At 44.9% G+C, this 22097-nt stretch overlaps 1 protein-coding gene across 1 annotated transcript in view; it reads right to left on the bottom strand.

Annotated features, from left to right (window-relative positions):
- Positions 1–22097, bottom strand: part of TPD52L1 (TPD52 like 1) — an 81639-nt gene that overhangs the window by 19960 nt on the left and 39582 nt on the right. Inside the window, exon 3 of the mRNA XM_065401366.1 lies at positions 18205–18353. Within this exon, the coding sequence (XP_065257438.1) occupies positions 18205–18353 (149 nt within the window). The remainder of the gene's footprint in view (positions 1–18204; positions 18354–22097) is intronic.

The following is a 22097-nucleotide window of genomic DNA, read 5'->3' as shown; positions in this document are numbered from 1 at the left end:
GGCCTTAAAGTAACTTTTTACAGCTCTAAGTGTACAGCCCTGTGGTTACGTTGATTGTCTTTAAAAAAAAAATCAAATATACACATTCTAGCATCATGGGAAGATTCATTCTTTCACAATGGAAGCAAAATATACCCCAAAATAATGCATTTTTACACATTGTGGTTGAAATCTCGGCTCTGTTCAAGTCAACAGAAATTTAAGTTTCCTCTCCAAGGTACTGCTACTGTGTGCTAGGTTGATGCTGAGAGTGACCAGTATTTTCCCCCCCTGCTATATAAATACCAAAGGCAATGGATCATAGGTATCTAATGCTTCCGCCCCGCCCCGCCCCCCCCCCCCAAAAATCAAAAGCCTGCCTGCCACATGGAATTCACTCTAACCTCTACTTCTCATCTATCACATACACCTCAGAAAAGCTCCCGGAAAGTCGATAACATTTTATAAATATGCTGCTGATTATAGACAAATTCAGAAGCTACAACCCAAATTTATCAAATTCTCACACAACAATTGATTTGCATTTGTAGGGATTAGAGGTTATCCCAAACTGACTAGCCAAAAGCAACATGCAATTTGATGGCTCTTTTCAGTAGAGGTAAAATAAATTCCATTCTCTCTGCCATCAACTTACCTTGGTCTTAAATGATTACATTTTCCAACACTAAGCTCCATTCATCATGCCTGCATTTTTTATTTGCTCCAGTTCAGGAAAGCCATTAAGCACATGCTCAACTTTAAGCACGTGCACAGTGTTGTCCTAAATAGGGATGCTTAAACAAATCAGGGCCATAATACAGACTAGCATAATTACAAGGTTCGCACTCCCAGATAGCCAATAAGGAGCATGTTACACGGGAATTCATTTATGGGTTTAATGTAGCTGGAAGCCAGGGCAAGAAACCTCTAGGAAATAGCATGTGTGTTATTTAACAGAGTGACTGTACTCAAAAAAGAATCTCACTGTTATAATTTAGAGCTGAATATTTGAATAAAACAACTGGTAAGCGCCTTTTCTTTTTCATGCAAGTATAAGCAGCTCTATGCCACAAACTACCCAGATGTCTTATCTATGTATGTATTGCAAGTTCTACACATGGCACTGAAACTTTAAAAGGATAATCCCCGAATGCCTGTGTCCAGCAGACAAGCACTTCTTTAGTTAATAAACAAATACATAGATGAAGACAAACTCTCTCATTTGTGTCTATAAAAATATTACTTTGCTTAGAGCACACATTCATTCTAGGGACCAGATGAAATAAGGCAGATTGTCAGTCTGACTAATATTACTTTTTTGTAGCTCCCATAAATACTCTGTCCTTCCTAATGTTTCTATTAGGAAGACGGCAGCATTTGTGTTCCTAATACTATAGATGTTACATAACACTATAAGTCCATCTAAGACTGTTATGCAAATAGTCTTTTTTGAGCTAATGACACCACCAACTCTCTGGAAAGCTGAGCTCGGATGTGGAAAAAAATGGCAGTGCTGGAGTAGGAAAGCTTTGTGAAACTGTCAAACACTGATGGGAACAATAATGAAACAATAAATCAACAAGACAACAGACAACACTGGCCATTATGGCGATAGGAACTTTAACTTGGACTCCGCTAAAATTACCTCAGGGTCAATCTAACACAGGGATGAAATCAAAGCTCTTTCTCCCCCCAGATTTTTATCCTCCTTTCAGATCAGATCAGATGTAATCTTTTTCACAAATGACAAGTCCACAGAGGTTAGTGGTTTTGCCTCATTATACATGGTTACTGAATTATATGTTAACCGTGCATTTGTTCAACACTATTTGTTCGGATGCTTTTGGCTCCTCATATTTATATGCATAAGTCTTTCTATTTTAGACCATGTCAATAACTGGTAAGTGGTGACCTCTTTAGCAGTGTTTCTGACTTCTGGGGACATTATTATGTTTCATCAGCATTAATAGCATGAGCCAACTCTTTTCAAATTCTCATGTAACATACTCTCACTTGCGGTTGGTTTTTTTTTTAATATGCTTCACAATTTAAATGTTTTTAGAAGCCTCTAAGGGTAGCAACGAAATTCAGTATTCAGGTTAAGAACTATAAAGGCTAATTCAAATTTGCTCTGAAGAAAAAAAAAAAGTGTAGAATAGACAGTGTTTATTAATTACCTCCCTGGACTGACGAATGCTCATATCTGCTGAGTCATGTGATCTATAACAGCTTTTCACTATTGGCCTTCAAGCAACCATTATTTAGAATTACTTGGTAAGCACTGACAGTGTGGGATCTGTGGACATAAACAACAATGACAAGGTCTTAAGATGGTCAATAGCTGGTCAAAAGCTGGCTGAAACCGGGCCAAATGACCCTGAGTCTTCAGACTGAGAAGCCTAAGATGCAGTACATTTAGAGCAAAGATATTCAAGAAACACTGGATCACCGACGCACTTGTGTTAGTTTCACATGGTAAATTCATTAGGCCTCTCTTCATGCTCACACCGATATAAAGCCACTGAGTTTAGTAGAGTTACTTCAGATTTACACTAGCCTATGTAAGAGCAGAATCAGACACTGATTTCAGTAGAATTACTCCTGAATTACATTAAATTATAAAAATCAGGCCTCCTGTATTTAAGGCATCAACATTTATTTCATGGTATCAGAGGAGAGGGAATGCATGTCGGGGAGGGGGAGGTTTAAAAAAAAAATATTGTCCATGTTTTACCCTGCTTGCTTTATCCAAAAAGGGGTTAAATAATAGAATTTGACACCTAAGCAAATATGGTACATGAATCACTACCAGGGTTAATCTGTAAATTAAACTGACCTGCCTCAATCTGAGTATTTCTAGTATTTACGTTTTGTTACTTTGTTACCTTCAGCCGTAGCAATTTAGTTTAAAGCTTTTTTTTTTTTTTTAAAATGAAATTCTCCTTTCATTTTTCTCTGTAGGATATAGTACCTAGTGATTTCAAGAACCTTCATGATGATAGTATTGGAGGCAATCTTACAGCAGACATGCACTCTATAGTTAGATATTATTTTTCCACGAACTATTTACAGTAAAATAAACTTCTTCACGAATTATTGTGCCACTGATAATTTACCTCCCAGGGAGCGAAGGTATCCTCCATATGTAAAGTAGACTTATAGTATATTTTGATCATATCACCTAACAAGCTTGAATGTTATGTAATCCTTTTCCCCTATTTGCATTGTCTTGAAATATGAGAACAAGGCACTACTGCTGATTTTTATGGCAGACTTAATTCAAACAAAGAAAGGGAATTATTGCTTCACACAATATGTAATCAGCAGAAAATACTGCTTCACACAATGTATAGTCAGGCTTCATACATTTATGATGTCATCGAGTTAGATACTGTAAGTGGATACCATCATTTGCAATTACACAGAATAAAACAGGGTAATGAAATCTTATGCTTCAAGGTACCAGCTGATCTCATCAGGTCAGGAAGGCATTGCTCCTCAACTGTCAGGTGAAGTTTGACCTTCCTTTGAAGACTCAAACATAAGCCAGTAGAACGAAGATATCAATACATTATTTCTATCTCGTATGGCAAATCATGTATTTGATATGACATTTGGATTTAAAAACTTGCATTCTATGGAATTAACAGAGAACACATTAGTTAGATTAAGAATTGGCTCATTGACACATCTCAAATACAGTTGCATCAGTAAGTGTGGCTATTTCTAATGGGTCCCCCAGGATTGGTTCTTTGTCCAATGCCATTCATTTTTTTTTTTTTTAAATCAATGCTCTAGATGAAATCTTTGTTGATAAAGTTGGCAGGTAACACAAAGATTGGTGGGACTGTAAATAATGAAAACAGCTTACTGTTACAGAATTATCTGAAATTGCATGGTTCAATGGTCACAATCCAACAACATGTACATCTCACCATATCAAGTCCCTGCATTGCAGGTGCCTCAGGCATTGGTGACACTTTGGTCTCTCCTGTGGCACACAACAGTTTGGTCTCCTGAGGACTGAAATGCTTAGTCTAACCCAATTTACTGTACAGGGGTAACTGAGTGAAATTAATGGCCTGGGATATAAAGGCTTAATGAGCTAATGGTTCCTTCTGGCATTACATTCTATGAAACTATGAATAATAGTGTATAATAGTTTAAAATCAGCTTCAGTAAAGCATATGACAACAAACTGTTAATTAATGTACCTTCATTTTGCTAATGACATTCAATGTTGTTCTGTTTCGGTCTTTTCTGGCAAAGAATAATCCATTAGGAGCTCTCCTCCATGATAAAGCTTTCACGAGATGCAAGACTCCTCAAACAACAACAAAACCATACAAGAACAGAGCCTGGTGGCACAAGCCATGTCTTACAGAGCTTGCTTCTTTTTCTGTTTAAAGCATTAGTCAGCTTAAGAATGAAATGCTCTAGAATGAATGTAAAGCAGCTGTGTTTCTGGGAAACACTTGATTTTATAGATATTTTGCTGGGGATTTCATGTAAAAGCAGAGGGCTGACTACAGCATTAATTAACACATTTCATTTGAGCTTTAACAGGCATGTAAATGATATGTGTTGCAAGTATAGTTTATTCTAATAATCCACAGTTAAGAACACGTTCTTAAGAATGTCAGAGTGACTGAGCTTGCATCTTGCCATCTCATCCATGCAGATAAGCACAAAAGTTTATCAGTGACCGAAACTTAATTCCCACTCTGCAACTGAGTGATAGCAGCTCTCTCTCCTCTTCCTACCTGGAACCTATTATAGCATTTACAGGAGCAGTGAAGCCAAAATGTAGTTATTTTGCCTAATATAGCATTGTAATTGTCTCCAGTGATGGCCATCTCACTAAAATGACACCTGGAAGCGTCTCATCAGGGATTGATTTAAAAAAAAATCAAATCTGTATTTAAAGAAAAGGGAAACCCTTTTATCGGCATTCACGGCTTTCACTAGCACTACTCTAGTTAAAGCTGTATCAGCACTTTCAGGATAAACCTTTATTTTCAGGGATTTATAATTTGGATTAACACTCTCAAGGGTCAAATTCATAGCATCAGTTGAATTAATCCATTTGTACCAGGTCAGAATATAGTCCTTAGACAGACTAATTTGGAACAAAAAATTACAAAACCCAAACCCCTCCTCCTCCCCACTCAAGTTATGCCTGGCAGAATTTGTGTTTTTAACAATGTGTCCTCTCTCCAAATATATTAAGACAAATGGAAGTTACATGGGCACTCTGAAGGGAGAATACACCTCAAATCATTCAAAGGAATTATGCCCCAGTTTGCCCTCACCCATGGAGAAATCTAAAGAGAAGGCCAGAGCGTCTGAAGACTCATGTACGGTATGTGTATACAGCAACCACCGAGTGTGACTGAAGCTCAGGCACACATCTCCAAGCTAGCTTTGTCTTGCTGGCTTGGGTTGCGGGTCAGTGAAGCTGCAGCAGCACATGCTTCAGCGTGGGCTGTACAAGCCTTCCCAGAACCCTGGGTCATTCCTCGGCTGGCTTGCCCGGGCTGAAGTGCGTATTGCCATGGCTTCACAACTCTGAGCAAGTTACATTAAAGCTAGCAGTACAGACACCCTGTGATGTTCTCTTGGTGCAGTTTCCTTTCCCTTGCTCCCTGTAAAATGGGCAGGGGGCTCTGCCCACAAAACTTGCAGATCCTGGGAGATCTGCCAAAGGCTAGTACTGTGCATACAACACAACACTCTGCATACAACACTCTGCGCTGCCTCTTGGGTCCCCTGCCTTGGCTCCATGAAATTCTGGCCTCACTGAAGTCAAAATATTTTTGCCATTGATTTCAATGGCCAAGATTCCACCTATTACATCTGTCTGGATCTCCATACTCAGAGCAGGAGGGAGGATGTGGGGGAAGAGAATCCACAGGATCAAGAAGGCATTAATACTGACTGTTATATGCAATACTGTCCACTGTCCTGTCATATTTAAAACTGTAAAATGTTTTGGGGAAACAACTGGAAGATGCAGTTGGCGATAAGGCACAGCTTATATTTAGTCAGACTTGCGGAGAAAGGCAACGGAAAGAGAATGTGGGTAATGTACAAAATTCTTAGAGTCGAGTGCTGTGATTAAGATTTCTTTGAACAAAAGTCACAAAAGGACATGATCTGCTGTCGGACCTGTGCAACCTTGCAGACTTCAACAGGATTGGACAGGAGTAACAAAGCAGAATCTGATCCAGGATCTATATTCCATACTGTGAACATCATTTTAAAAGGGGCTAGAGTGAGTTTATACATGCATTTGATTTTCACCTGAAGTAACAAGTTCGAATGCATTTGGTGATCTCATTCTCGTCCCCTTTTTGCTTCATCACATTATTTGGCACAACTGTCAGATTCTATTCTGGTCAGTCTTGAATAGAAAGGGGGAGGCAAATCATGACAGAGGTGAAGCTGCAGAGGAATAGAAATATAGGGCCGGATACTGCCACCCTCACTCATGCTGAATAGTGCCTTGCTCCATGAGTAGTCCCTGCGGATTTCAACAGGACTACTTCTTAAGTAAGGCACTGTTGTGTTGTGAATAAGGATGGCAGAAAGTGGCCTACAGAAAGGTATGAACAGCATCTGTCTGCATTATGGGCCTGATCCAGAGCTCACTGAAGTCAGTAGGAGGACTCCCATGACTGTACTGGGCAAAACCAAGGGGGCCAATCCTGCCAGAGTGCCACCCAGATTTACACCAGCACAAAGCAGTCCTAAACCTGGTGAATCCAACCAGGAGAGTAGGGGGTATCCCCTGGTGATGTCAAGCCAAGATAGCAGCTCCTAATACCAACTCTAAAGTGGCCCTCATAAGTGTCCTAAGGTTGCCATCTGGCCAGTTTTTCTACTACCTTGCTAGTCACCAGTCAAAAGATGCATGTGCACAGCAAAAAAAAAAAAAAAAAAAAAGTGGCACATTGCAGCCACACACATGGTGATCTTAACTACTGGCTGCACATGTGACATCTGGGAGCACGCCATGGCCCAGCCAGTACCCAGGTCCCATGCTGTGTGAATGCTGAGCCCTCACCTGCCAAAACCAAAGCAGTGCTTCTTGGCACTGGGGACTGGCCAGGAAGTTGGATAGACCCGTCACCTGAGGGCAAGGCTGACCAGCCAGCAGGATAAGGTAAGGAGAAAGGTGGGAAAGGCAGAGGCTTCTGGGAGGGGACAGTAGGCAGACTTCCTGGACTGTGCTGTCAGAGGTCTCAGTGCCAGCCTTAGAAAGGCTAAAGTGGAGGCTAGCATTATGGCAGACCACAGAACTCATCTGGACACAGATCCAGTGTGTCTAACCCTATACAAGTGTGTTGAGTGGCTGTAGGTACAGTCCTGTGCCCTGGCACGGGGTTGCAGAATGATTTTGACTACCTAGGTTGTTTGGGGCTGGGGCTGGCCAGTGGCTAGTTTTTCTGAATCTCAGGAGGTGTCAGCCCAAAAGGAACATGGCCACGGCTTTCCTGTGCTTGGTTATTACTATAACAGCCCCTTGGCATTGACAGTCATTGCAGCTCATAGCAAGAGTCTTTGTGCTTTCCATCCTCAGCTGCACTGAGCACTCCTCATTCTGAATGGTGAAACACCCTGAGTAATTGTTTTTTCCTTGTGAGGTCTGATTTAGTGGAATGGCATATAGATGCACATATGGAAATGCTACTATTAAATAGCATCTTGGCTCAGTATTCAAGCCTAACAGATCTCGTCCATGCTAAGAGCCATATTTTCCAAAGCTTAAGTTATTGAAGTTCATAGCTATGCCCCTAATTGTTTTGGTACAATTAACGGGGGAAAGTATAGGAACAGAAGGAATGGTGAAAGTAGCTCTGTATTTCTGATTCAAAAGTAGGGCTGGTGGGAAAATTTCCATTGAAACCATTTTTGACAGAAAACTGGGTATTAGACTTTTTAAAAAAATGGTATAGTTTTCTGTGGAAAATTTCAGTTTTTCATAAAAACACCCCAAATGCCTGAAAACTGAAATATTTTGATTTGGATAGCCCACCATGGTGCCTCATGGGCGTCGTAGTTCTGTTTACTCATGTCTTCTCTATGGTCTGTGCTCCCCAGCCAGACAGCATTTCCCATGATATAACATGGCCAGAAACACCCATAATGCAATCAAACTCCCCTTTAGTTTATAATTACTGACTTGGGCTTTTAAAATAGTATTATTGCTTTTTATTTCAGTTTCATAAAATGCAATAAATCACCAATATTCTCTCTAAGTAATCTCTGTACATGTTTTGCTACATGACCTATGGGTTGACTTGCTGTCCATTTAAGAGGAGCTGATTTGACAAGAGAAGTTTAGGTAAAAGGAGGTTCTGTGACAATTGGAGGCATAATAAGACAGAGTGAAACTGGGGTGTGTCTTGAGAGCCATCAGACTACATTGTGACATTGAAGCTGCTGCTGCCAGATAATCATTAGGAAACGTTTGGGTATAATAATTATCCCCTGGTAATTTACTAGTCCCAATGCTGTTGCTACCCAAGATGACGCTGGAGTGTCCTGCTGCTACCAGAAAGCCCCAGAGGGCTTTGATGGGCAAAACTGCAGGTAAAGTTACCTCTGACCGGATGACCACGGTGAGGATAAAATGTAGACCAGACACTTAGGAGTCTTTTTGAGATATATTCAGTGCTTCATGTGAGAGATTGGTGTTCACAGACATAGCAGGATAAATTAACCTGACATTTGTAGTTTTCATCATATGAAATTTAATGGAAGAAACAGCATGAGAAAGCATGGAACTCTTTAGGGCTGTTTCATTCTTCTCTCTTTGACGCTTAGCCGAACAGTTGGCCATAGCGATCGTTCGCCATTTGGTCCATTCCCAAGCAGCTGCAAGAGCTTGACGGCCCAAGAGTCCAACATCAGAACAGACTTGATGAACTCATGTAACAGGAGGTCTGCCTCTGGGCCGCCTCCACCCCTCAGTTGGTGGAATTTTATCCCAGATGTTACAAGCCACCCAGAGAACAGCATTTACTGGAAAGTCTTGTGGCATCCTTGCAACATGTCCGAAAAACTTAAGGTTCCATCTGCGGACAATGGCCCCAGTAATCTGTAGATTAGAGCGACCATAAACATCTACATTACAGATGAAGTCATTCCACTTTATGCCCAATGTACGATGTTGGCATTTTGTGTGGAAAGCCTCCAACTTTGCCCAGTCTGAGTGGTGTAGTGTCCATGTTCCGCAGCCATACAACAGTACGGGAAGAATACAGCTCGAATAGATCCTGAACTTGGTTGTCATGCTGAGATGAGGTTGGTTCCATATTCGTTGAAAATGACCCATGTCAGATGCTGCAATGCCAATCCGATGGAGAACCTCCATGTGAGAGTTGGAGGAAGTAGTAAGTATAGAACCCAAATAGCAAAAGCTGGAGACTGCTTCGACAGTTTCATTATTCAAAGAGAGATTGGAGTCACAGGTGAACCTGGTCCTAGATTTTGCAACTTTGTCTTTGACCATGAAACATGGAGGCCAATCTTAGCTCACTCCTCCTCCATTTTCTGGAGTGCCTCTCGAAACCTGTTGTGGCTCTGTACTAGAAGAACGTTATCAGCGTAGTCAAGGTCTGAGATGCCTATGGCCCAGATGGAATGTTGCATTATGAACTCCACTGCCTGACAAAAGAGCGCAGGGCCAAGATACATCCCTGCCTGATACCAGATACTGATTTAAAAAGGTGCAGACATAGATTCCCCAGACATAAATGGGCAGTGGTTCCATTATGTAGCTCTCTAATCAAGTCCAGCAGAGTGGTAGGGACACCTATGCCCTTTAAGGCCTTCCATAGTGCGACACAGTCAACTGAATCAAATGCAGCCTTAAGATTAATGTATGCTACGTGCAGGGGCTTCCTGAACTCACGGTGCATCTCCGACAACAAGTGGAAGGCCAAAATGGCGTCTAATGTGGACCTGTTCCTCATAAAGCCTGACTATTGGGGGAGATGCTTCCAATGTAGCAGAGGCTCCAAGCACGCCAGCAAAACATGCACGAACACCTTCCCTGGAATGGACAGCAAGGTGATCAGCCTGTAGCTCTTATAATCACTGCGCAGTCCTTTGCCCTTATAAAGTGAGATCACAACACCGTCCTTCCAGGTGGTTGGCAAGGTTCCTGTTCTCCACACCAGATGAAAGATGGCCAGAAGTGATTCCACTATAGGGTCAATAGCACATTTTAGCAGCTCTGCGGGGGTGCCATCAGCGCCAGCTGTGCGTCCGTCTTTCAGTTTATAGATGGCACACTTTACTTCATCCAATGTTGGTGCATCCCTACAGGTGTCTGGGTCTGGAAAAGCAGTGGCTGCCAGATCCTCTGGCTGCTGCTTGGTCAGAGCTGGATGGTGGTTCAGGGCACTGTGATAATGCGCCACCCAGCGTGAGAGGATGTCATCATCCGATTTACATGGATGGCCTTGGCTGCCATTCAGGATGCTGTTTGTAGCGACTACCTCTTGACCGCTGAGGTTGCGAATAGCACAGAATGCTGGCTTTAAGTCACCCCTGGCTGAGGCAAATTCAACATTGTCCGCCACATGGTTATAATATGTGTCGTGATCACAGAGTGCCAGGGTGCTAAATTTTCGCTTCAGCTGGTTACAAGCACGCTTATCGCCACTCTGGCAAATGATGGCCTTCAATTTAATTATCTGGAAGGCCTTCTCCGATAGCTATGGTCAATGTGCTGGATGCCTATAGCCAATTGTCTGCTCAGCGGATTGGTGGGGAATAGAAGTGAACAGTGACCAGGCAACCTCCATGTCATCCGGCAGGGCGGCTATAGCCGAGAATCTATTGCTAACGTCAGTACAAAACCTGTTGACTAAACCTGGCACACAAAGTGTGTCAATGTCAAACTTCATCATCACAGAGGGCTTACCTGCTCATCAGAGCGTCAAACACCATATGGGCAACCACTAGGTGGTGATCTGTGTTTGCAGCACATTCCGCACCACGATATTCTCTACAGGAGGTGAAGAGACACCTGTCACATGTTTTGATGTGGTCCAACTCCTTCTGAGTGATGCTATCATGAGAGACCCATGACAACTGGCATATGCAGTGCCACTTGAACCATGACCCAAGAATAGAAAGATTCTGGGAGGCGCAGAACGTGAGCAAGCGGTAAGATTTATCATTGGGTATACCTGAGCCATAATGACCAATGACGTGTTCAAAAGCATTTCAAAGGGAGCCAGTAAGCGTGTTTAGGTCACCCAGGATCACGAGATTATCATGTGGAGGGACTGTGCGTACTAGACATTCCAACTGATCATAAAAATTATCTTCAACTGAATTAGATTCCTCTATGACAGTGCGGTAACCATGCCAATGTTTAAGACGTGCAGTAAGTAGCCGAGAAGACACTGGCATCCAGGTTATTAAGGAGGACTTGGCCTCATTTCGCAGTAGTGCTACCCCACGTAAGTGGTTGTGCCTGCCAGAATACAGAAGTAAGGAATCTTCCACCTCGTGACAGCCGTGATCTATCAGCCTTGCTTCCGTTAGGCCTGCATCTTCGCCGCCTGTGCTAGCCATCATTTTCGGGGTTCTCGTTGGCCCTGTCCACCTCACATAATGCCCAAGGCGATATTTCAGACAAGCCTTCATCACTGATGGCATAGCTCCAGTGAGCGATCCCCTACTTCAGATGTTACACCCGCTCCACCACGATGAGGTACAGGTCGGACTGTTTCATTGCATGACTTATGTTACAACATGGAAATGATCAGTGTGCGTTTCTTATTGCTTAGTATTGTGTACTGGGAACTGCAAAATTCATTTCAAACATGAAAGTAAGAGAAGTGCACCCACTCAAATGCAAAGCAAATACCTATAACTAAGCAAGAATTCAGGTTACATAAGCCCCTTTCCTGGGTAGCAAAATGCTAATTAAGAAAATAAATAATTAAAAAAAAAAACCCAGTGCAATAAAATAAAATTACACCTTAATCCAAAATTGTTAGCTTTGCCTTTAAAACCCACCAACATTGTCCTGCTTCATTAAAAAGTGCAATTATTTATACTTAAAAAATAATAGCACACGCTGCTCTAAGCTAACCAAATTCCTGGCAATCTCTATTCACTGCAAACCTGAGCTCAGAAAATTATTCTATCTGAATGCCTCCTCACCACCACAAATGTGAAATGAATGAAGTTGATTAACTATTCTTTCGGAAGTTATTGGTATGTTTTATATAGGCAAAAGGGCCTGTGAAAATAAAGACCCCCTACCCAGACATGTAGTTTATGCTAAAATCAACCCATTGTAGAATAACAGAGGAAAAGGCTGGACAAGAAAATTGATTATGAACAGATGTGAATGATAGAAATCTTAGAAACTGGAAGGGACCTTCATGGTCCATCTGGTCAAGTCCCCTGCACTGAGGCAGGACTAAGTATTATCTAGACCAGAGCTTCTCACAACAAAATTTTTGGTGGCCTCAGAATGCAGTCACCAACTCTTGCGGACAATTTTTCCGAAATACTTAATTAACTTTAGGAGAAACAAATAATTGTGCACATAAACACATCCAAATCATTGTCATTTATTTATATAGGGTTTTTTTTGCAGACTCAATAATAAAAAATAATGTATAGTCATCTCTATTCTTTACTGAACCTCAACATCACAGAAACACCAATAAGGTGCTTTGCACATTCTTGTCTTTTTTGTTGTTTCTTTTGCTTTTTTGGTAAAATGTGGATGTCTGTACAATAATTCTACCCGGAGTTTGCGCCTATTCTTGTGCTTGGCGCATGTCACGGAGCAGGAGCCGCCAAACCCTGCAGCACGTGGGGGCCACTGAAGTGCTTGCAGCAGCTACAGCAACTGTAAACAGCGAGTGCGGCCCCAGGAGGGGGAAAAGGCTGACCTGTCTCTCTGTCCCTGCCTTCTGTGGCCCTTCAGCGAGAGCCCACCCCCGGGAAGATGGGTTGGGAACTCACTGGCTGCCTGCAGAATCCCAGGTTAACCACGCTCTGGCTGGTTGGGAGTGGGGGAACTGCCCAGGGGACTGCCCAAGTGACCAAATGCCGCAGCTGCCTCCACTGACAAGACTTGCCTCTGGCACCACCCACACCAGCCCCACATGTCTCCAGAGGCACTGCCCAGAGCCCCCTGAGGAGGCTGCGCAGTGCAGGGTGCCAATCTCTGCTGGTAGCACCAGTGCAAACACCAATGTGGCGCAGCTCAAGGTCCTTAGAAACAGTTCTTCAGGAGCAACAGTTGGGTGCCACAGGGAGGGGCACTGCTTTGCCCCTCTTCTCTCCCCTCCCCCCCCCCAAAATCCACCCATGTTTTGGAGGCTGTCATGGCCATAAAAAACCCACAGTCACTGCATTTGAGAAACACTGATCAAAACCAGCCCTGACAGATCACCCCAGTCTAACTGGTTCTTTAAAAACTTCCAATGACTGAGATTTCACAACCTCCTAGGTAATTTGTTCCAGTGTTTAAACCAGTATTTACAGTTAAGAAGTTTTTCCTAATGTCTAACCTAAATCTTGCTGTAATTGAAGCCCATTACTTCTTGTCTTGTCCTCAGTGGATAAGGAGAACAAATTATCACTAAGGCTGCGAGTAGTCTGTCATGGATTCCGTGACTTTCTGTGACCTCTGTGACTTCTGCAGCAGCTGGTGCTGGCTGGGGCAGCCCCATGGCCAGCAGTTTGGATGTGTAGGGGAAGGGGGTTGGGGAGTACGGGAGGTGCTTACCTCGGGGTGGGGGGCTCCCCGGCTCCCACTGGCATGGCCCCCCTGCAGCTCTTAGGCAGTGGAGGGGTGTCCGCATCGCATGCTGCCTGCGCCCGCAGGTCCCGCCCCCACAGCTCCCATTGGCTGTGGTTCCCGGCCAATGGGAGATGCAGAAGCCAGAGCTTGTGGCAGGAGCAGTGGAGCCCCTACCCTGGCCCCTGCTGACTAGGAGCTGCAGGGATGCGGAGCCGGGTAGGAAGCCCCGCCACCCCCTCCCTCCCCCAGTACCAGTGGCGTGGCCCAGCCTCCCCCCCCCACCCAGTACCAGCAGGGGTCCCACACCACCTCCCCAAGCACCCGTGGTGCCCTGACCAAGTTTTAGTCAGGGAGGGTATTTTTAGTAAAAGTCATGGACAGGTCACAGGCCCGTGAATTTTTGTTTACGGCCCGTGACCTGTTCATGACTTTTACTAAAAATACCCGTGACTAAAACAGCCTTAATTATCACCTTCCTCTTTATAACAACCTTATACATACTTGAAGACTTCTCATATTCCCCCTCAGTCTTCCTTCTCCAGACTAAATAATCACAAGTTTTTCCACTCTTTCCTCATAGGTCTAGACCTTTAATTCATTTTTGTTGCTTTCTTCTGGGCTTTCTCCAATTTGTCCACCTTTCCTGAAGTGTGATGCCCAGAAAGGGACAAAGTAAATGAATTAGCTCAAACAGAAGGTATTTTGCATTCAGGGCTGAAAGATTTGAACAGCCTTCCAGATTTTCCTTTTGAAAGCTACTTTGCTGCAAAATGCCAGAGCTATTGTTGCAAATATAGCATCCGACTGGAATTAATGGGAGTTGCCCCTGTGCACAGAGGGCAGAATTTAGCTGTGTGTGTGCTATTGTCCCAAAACTATGTGGCGACCTTGCAGGCGGCTTGAATCTATAGGAAATGTTGGCCCATGGAGCCCATATTTATGGTCTTCTACAGGAGAAAAGCCATGGACATTTTCTGCTGGACAGAATCCTTTGAAGGTGACATTTCTGGCACTATCAATAACACTTCAATGAAGTTGGTGAACATCTAAAATGTTTTCAAATCTAGATGCTTAAAGTTAACGCCTATATCTACAGTTAGGCATCGGGCAGATTTTCAAAGGCACAAATAGCAGTTAGGTACTCAAGTTACCACTAATTTTTGGGCACCCCCCATTTCTGGAAGCCCATTTAGACTCTTTCTAAAAATCAATGATGGGTTGGGTGCATACTTCTTCGTGCTTTTGAAAAAGGAGCCTTATTTTTGGAAATGCTGAGTGTCTACAAATCTCATTAACGTTGGCTTGAAAGTCAGGCAATTTTAATTAAGGTATCTAAATATGGATTTAGGAGTCTAAATTTGGGCACCCAAATATTTCGGCCTTTGTTCTTTAATTGGCTCCTGATTTAATAAGGATGAAGGCAAATATAAACAAGGAACCTTTGTGGGTAAGGCACTGAACTCCATGCTACCACACTGAATTAATAATGTTATTAGAATGTTTATTCAACCTACAGTCATCATCTACTACCAGATTTTTGCCGGGAGAGATCCTTCAGTGTGAATTCCCACTGAAGCCAACAGAAGCCCAGGTTGTGCAGCGCTTTGCAGATTTGGATGCTTTAGGGGGAGGCGCAAAGGGCAGTTTAGACACCTATCTCCAGTTAATTTTCAGTGGGAGATAGAGGCCTAAACTGTCCTTTGTACTTTTGAAACTCTTCCTTACCACTCTTAATGTTTAATTGTAGTGACTGTCCTAATGATCAGGTCTCATGCAAATCATCCTGCTTATGTGCCCCTTCTATACAAGCTTAAAACAGAAAAGTTTGATTTAGGAATTCTGCCGGGCTGCCTCACTGAAGTTTTAGTTCTGGTGCCTCATGACCATATTCTTTCATTAAACCTGGCTGAAATACATCTTCCATGTTTTAGGATGTTTGTGTTTATTAAAAATACCCACAAAGCCAAACCTTTACATGGAAAACACAATTTTTGTTTAAAAAAAAAAATCATTTTGCCAAAACCCCAATTTTCTATCACAAAACAGCTTTGACAGAAAACTTCCCCCCCACGCTACAATTACATTAGGTCAGTGGTCCCCAAACTTTTTACCTCCCACCCTCCCTTACCCCTGTCTCCACCTCCCCCATCCCCGGAGCAAGGTCCGGGATTGGGGCTCCGGCTCTGGGCAGGGGGGTGCGGAAGGGGTAAGGGGGCAAAGGCTGGGATCCCAGCTGGAGCCAGGGGCAGGGCTGAGAGCAGAGCCTTGGCCAGGGGCCCCGGGAACAGGGGCCGGAGCCAGGAGTGGAGGTGGGTGGTGCTCCCACCCCACTCCCCCGAACATTCCTCTGTGCCCCCCTGGGGGGGGTGCGCTCCCTACAGTTTGGGGACATCTACACTAGATTTTCCTTTTTATTATTATTCGTTCAATACTCAAGTGCTGTCATTTTAGGGAAGATACAGTGTGTTCATAAATATCGATGTTGAATCCCCGCTTTAAGTGCAAAACTCAACCTTAACTATGGAGCTGAGACCTGCACCTCAATAATGACTTGGGGTTTTAGAGCTGCTTGTTTTGTCCGTCTCCTGTCTTGCTGAAACTCCATTTCTCCCAGTCAGCTTTTACCTCAGATACATAAAAAGTTATTCAGTCAGAAGTTCAAAGTGCTGTACCTGCCCTAGGTCTCCACATTTTGTGGCGGACTCAGGGTAGGTCTGATCACTGTTTCTTTACATGCATCAGTAACTCCTTTCCTCATGCGAGGCCTATGTTAGTTTTACTTGGCAGCACAAATGAAAAACCAACTTCCCACCCTACAAACAAGCACCCTTTTGGCAGACAACAATGAGCGCTAGACCATTAGGGTTCTACAGTATCATTGGTTTGTTTTTTAAAAGATTTACAGATAGAGACTTTTACTGAGCTGGTTTGTTAACACTTGAATTTCAATTACCATCATTTATACATTGCAAATGGTATACCAATACCCTGCATTTCTACATTACCTTTAATTCACGGATCTCACCTAAATTGAGCTTCTCCGCATTCTTGGAAACTAGGCAAGTATTCTTGATATCCATATTACACACAGGTAAACAAAAGCTGAGACACATTAAGCTATTTGACTAAGCTCAAAGTGCAAGCCAATAGCAAAGCTCTGAATAAACTTAGGGTTACCATATTTAAAAAATAAAAAAAGAGGACACTCCACAGGCCCTGGCCCTGCCCCTTTCCCACCCCCAGCCCCGCCCCAACTCCGCCCCTTCCCCAAAGTCCCCGCCCTAACTCCCCCTCCTCCCTCCCAGCCACGCGAAAAGGGCTGCCCGAGCGCTACCGGCTTCACGGTTTGCCGGGCAGCCTCCAGACCCTGCGCCCCCAGCCGGCGCTTGCCCAGCGCAGCTGGAGCCCGGGAGGGGAAGCGCCCAGCCGGGGGCGCAGAGTCTGGAGGCTGCCCGGCAAACCGTGAAGCCAGTAGCGCTCGGGCTTCGGGCAGCCCCCATGCCTCCGGACCCTGCGCCCCCGGCTGGGCGCTTCCCCTCCCGGGCTCCGGCTGCTGTGCTCCTCCCATGACTCTTCGGCTCTGTTTAAGAGCCGAGCTGCCCGAGCGCTACCGGCTTTGGGCAGCCCCCATGCCTCCGGACCCTGCGCCCCCAGAGCCCGGGAGGGGAAGTGCCCGGCCGGCGGCTCAGGGTCCGGAAGCACGGGGGTTGCCCGAAGCCGGTAGCGCTCGGGCAGCTCGGCTCTTAAACAGAGCCGAAGAGTCAGGGGAGGAGCACAGCAGCCACGGGAGGGGAAGTGCCCGGCCGGCGGTATTTTTCCCGGACATGTTCGGCTTTTTGGCAATTCCCCCCGGACGGGGGTTTGATTACCAAAAAGCCGGACATGTCCGGGAAAAACCGGACATATGGTAACCCTAAATAAACTCAGGAATCATGAAGTTAAGTCCCCCTGTTCTAACCATTAGATACAGCACTGTTTCTCCTATGACTACTGCCTGCTTTCAGTTATTGAAGTCAACTATGAAAAACTGTAGAAAATTCCCATATGGAGTCACACATAGCAGTTCTGTGAGCACTGGAAGTATTTTTTTTTAATTCAAACAGAGGTATGTTTCTTGTTGTTGCTGCTGTTTTGGTACAAAGAAAAAAGCTAAGTAGGAAAACAAATATAATGCCATGAGATCAAAAATATTCTCCCACCAATCTGGGGTTCATGTGATATGGGCAACATTTGGTGGGGTACTGTAGGATTTTTGTTGTTACAGGTTTTTTTTAAACCACTTAAGTGCTTTGAAGAACCTGCCATGTCAGTTCCTGCAGCTTACTCAAGTTTGGCCACATTTTTCAGCAGATAGCACTGTATGAGGGCCCAAAATACAAAGTACACAATATGCTACTCAGTGGAGAAGAATGAATTTGTACAGGTTTTGTACTCACGCAGAAGTCGTCTGCATGTCGTGCCAGCTTTTGCTAAAGTTCTGTTTCAGCTCATTCATCAGGTTGATACCAAGCTTTTGTTTTATTTCTGCCAGGTGCTTTTCTTTGGCTGCTAACACTTGCCGTAAAGTTGAAATTTCATCCTCTAGCTGAATAGAATAAAAAAAAAAATGTTAGCTAGTCATGGAAAGTATCACATGGTCAGAGTTAAAAATCTCTACTGAGGTTCATATGAATCTGTATTTGACAGTGAGGCATATGTGGGGGAAAAGGGATTAGAGCAATTTTGCTGGTCCCTGGGAAGCTGCCCAGACTACCACATCCATTATTAAAATTCTGCTCAAAATGCACATTTCCTTAAATGTATGACCCCACACTCCTCACTCCATGCACCTAGTAAAGGGGAGAGTTATCTCACCATTGGGAAGTAACTGTGCAGCAAGAACTGCTTGGGGGCATCACGAGTCTTTAAATGACACAAGCACTTGATTCACACAGAAAATGGGAATGGGTAGGAGCAGAGGAAGACCATTTAACACAGCCCTCTTCCTTTGAATGCATGAGCTTTGCATTTCCTATTTACAGCTTCAGTGTAAAAAGTATCACAACCCTCCAGTCTTGGACCATATAAAATACTCACCCCTCCCCAAATAGGTTTTAAATAAAGAGCATTGTTTTTCAAAAAGCGTTATGCTTTTTCTATGTGAGACTTTTAATCTCTGTTGCTGTTTTATATGTTTTAAATTAAAAATATAGATTTTTTTAAAGCATTAGATGTTACCAAGGGTGGCCAAATATTAGTCTGAGTACAACAGAGACTCTTATAGTGTAGATATAGGGACTGCTATTGGAACTGGCCCTTGTTTAGGGGGTTTGGGGTGTCATGCCATAAACCACCTTGCCCAACCCAGACATGTCCTCCTCAGGGCTAGTAACAATCTGGCCCATAATTTATCAACCCATCCCAATATAAAAGGGAAGGAGTCATTTCTAGAGTAAAAACTTCACTACGTTTAAGGTACCAGCTATAGAGCCTAGAACAACTTAGTGCTCATGCCCAGGCTACACATTATAGGCCTGGTTCTCTGCTCCACTGCAGCTCCTTAATGTCACTCCAACAGCTAAAGGGGCTGAATAGATAGAGTTGAAGAGATCACCGGGAATTTTCCTGGCAAAGGAGGAATTCCTACTTTATATAAAGCTGACGGAGAAGAGCTATACCATCTCCGTCACATCCCCTGGTATGTGGACGTGCCAGGAGAAAGGGAGTGGTTGAAGAGCACTCTCTACTCTGCCTATCCCACTGGCTATAGGGATCCATAGGCACGCCAAGCATAAAAGCTAGAGCAGCAGCCCTGAAGACCTGAGAATGTCAAAGGCAAAAAGGTGTCTTAAAGTAACTTTGTTTGTCCACACCCAGCCCGGGAATGGAGGAACAGAGAATCAAGGCCTATGCCTTTGACCGTCTATTTCTGAAAAGTTTTTAGACTTGATAACTACAGACTAAATTTTACTTACAGGGGGGAAATCAGTGGGACTCCTTGCATAGACACAAAGAAAGCAGAAACTGCCCTATAACCTGCCATCTAATCTTTAGTAACATTTCAGTTAAAGGGAGAAAAAAAAAAGTCAAACTAAGAACTGACCTTGAACTAACCAACTTGTGCATGAATAAGGTCTAAAGAATATGTTCAGTCAAAAGCAATCTATGGTGCTACTGTTCGTACTCTGGCAGACATGTCTTTTCAAACACATTTTATACAAAAATAATGCTGTTATCTACCTAGGACATTTGGCTAAGGGGAGGACAACTAGAAACAGTTCACCATTTATTCAATCTTCTCATGCCATTAGTCTGCATAGGGCTTAAAATCTCTACCTCACAAAACAGGCAGCCGCATGTAATAATTAAGTTGCAGTAGTGGTGAGGGTGAAGGACAAATATAGTTATTCTTGTCAACACAATTAGAATTTCCATTAAAGCGGTTTTGTTTTTTCCTGTGTATCCTATTTATAGATATCGAAGTGTAGGGTGGCCAACTTTCTAATGTCTGAAAATTAGACCCCCTAACCCGCCCCTTCTCTCAAGGCCCTCTTCCCCCAGACCCCACGCCCCACTCACTCCTCACCTGCCTCCCTCACTGCTTTCTCCCTTCAACTCCAGCCTGAGCAGCCCCAAGAGACTGGCCCTGCTGGAGCTGGGGTTGGCACCTGGCAGTGCAGGTCAGAAGAGTGCTGTGGCTGCACAGGAGCAGCCAGGTAGCCGCACTGGCAAACTAGGGCGTGGCCCCTTTTGCCCAGCAGCCTCCCGCCTCTCTCGGCGCTGCCTACCCAGCAGCCCCCTTCCCCATCCGCTGGAGCTGCCCGAGTGTGGCTGGGGGGGAAGAACCAGCTGGCGGGGCAGCTCACGCTCCATGCCTGTTTGTATGGGAAGATCTTGGTAGATGAGTAAAATGCCAGGACCACTACCAGTAATTGGAATATGCATGATCATATTTATTGCCAAAAGCAGCTAAATCAGTAGGTCTTAGTAAGCCACTGGAAAGACCTTAGCATAACTAAGCAAGCAGCTGGGGGTGGGGGTGGGGTTTGACCCTCTGTCCTTCCTGATAAGATCTCTGTTGAAATTGCTGAGATGTGTTTTAGAAAAACAGGAAGCTTATCCATATCTGCCCTTTGGGATGTGTTTGGCAGGGCCCTCAAAACATGCGGGCTCTGAAAAAAACAAAAACAAAAAAACCACACCACATCTGTCTAATTGATGGTTTAAGAAAAACTTCTTGCTTAACCTTTGAAATTGCTTGCTTAACAAGTTCTTTTTTTGATTGACTTGTTATTGTTGCACTAACTCAAATAAATAAGGAGAGAAAGTATGGGGTAGTTGGTAGGGTTACCATTCGTCCGGATTCCCCCGGACATGTCCGGCTTTTTGAGCTAAAAATAGCGTCCGGGGGGAATTTGTAAATGTCCGGACTTCCCCCCCATGCAGAGCACGCGCGGCTAACAGGGCAGCCGGCCGGATGGTGCCACTTACATGGGGCTCTGACAGCCAGAGAGAGCCCCTCCTCCGCTTCCCCTGCAGCAGAGATCACTCCCTCCCTCCCTGCATTCGCAGATCGCCTCCGGCAGTCCGGAGCTCCTCCCCCGCTCCTCCTCCCCTGCTGCCCAGCCTGCCGGGATGAGCGGCACGGTAAGGGGGCCAGGGGGTAGGAGAAGGGGCAGGGAGATTCTGGAGGGGACAGTCAAGAGACAGGGGGGGTCGGGAGTTCGGGGGGACTTTCTGGGGGGGTGTGGATAAAGTTTTGGGCAGTCAGGGTACAGGTAGGCGGTAGGGTCCTGTGGGGCAGTTAGGGTGGGGGGGGTCTTAGGAGGGCAGTTAGGGGACAAGGAACAGGGAGGCTTAGGTAGGGGGTGGGGTTCTGGAGGGCAGTTAGGAGCAGGGGTCCCAGGAGGGGCAGTCAGAGGACAAGGAGCGGGGGGGGGAGGGGTTGAGAGTTCTGGGGGCGGGGCTGTCAGGGGGCAGGGGTGGGGAGAGGGATCGGAGCAGTCAGGGGACAGGGAGCAGAGGGGTTTAGATGGGTCAGGAGTTCTGGGGGGGCTGTCAGGGGGTGGGGAGTGGTTGGATGGGGCGTGGGAGTCCCAGGAGTCTGTCTGGGGGTGGGGGTGTGGATAAGGGTTGGGGCAGTCAGGGTACAGGTAGGGGGTAGGATCCTAGGGGGCCAGTTAGGATGGGGGGAGGGTCTCAGGAGGGGGCAGTCAGGGGACAAGAGGCAGGGAGGCTTAGGTAGGGGGTGGAGTCCTGGGGGGCAGTTAGGGGCAGGGGTCCCAGGAGGGGGCAGTCAGGGGACAAGGAGCAGGGGGAGGGTTGGGGGTTCTGAGGGGGGCAGGAAGTG

Source organism: Emys orbicularis, chromosome 3 (assembly GCF_028017835.1).
Source record: "Emys orbicularis isolate rEmyOrb1 chromosome 3, rEmyOrb1.hap1, whole genome shotgun sequence".
Classification (NCBI taxonomy): domain Eukaryota; kingdom Metazoa; phylum Chordata; order Testudines; family Emydidae; genus Emys; species Emys orbicularis.
The sequence above is the reverse complement of the archived record's forward strand: the minus strand, read 5'-3'. Positions and strand labels throughout refer to the sequence as shown.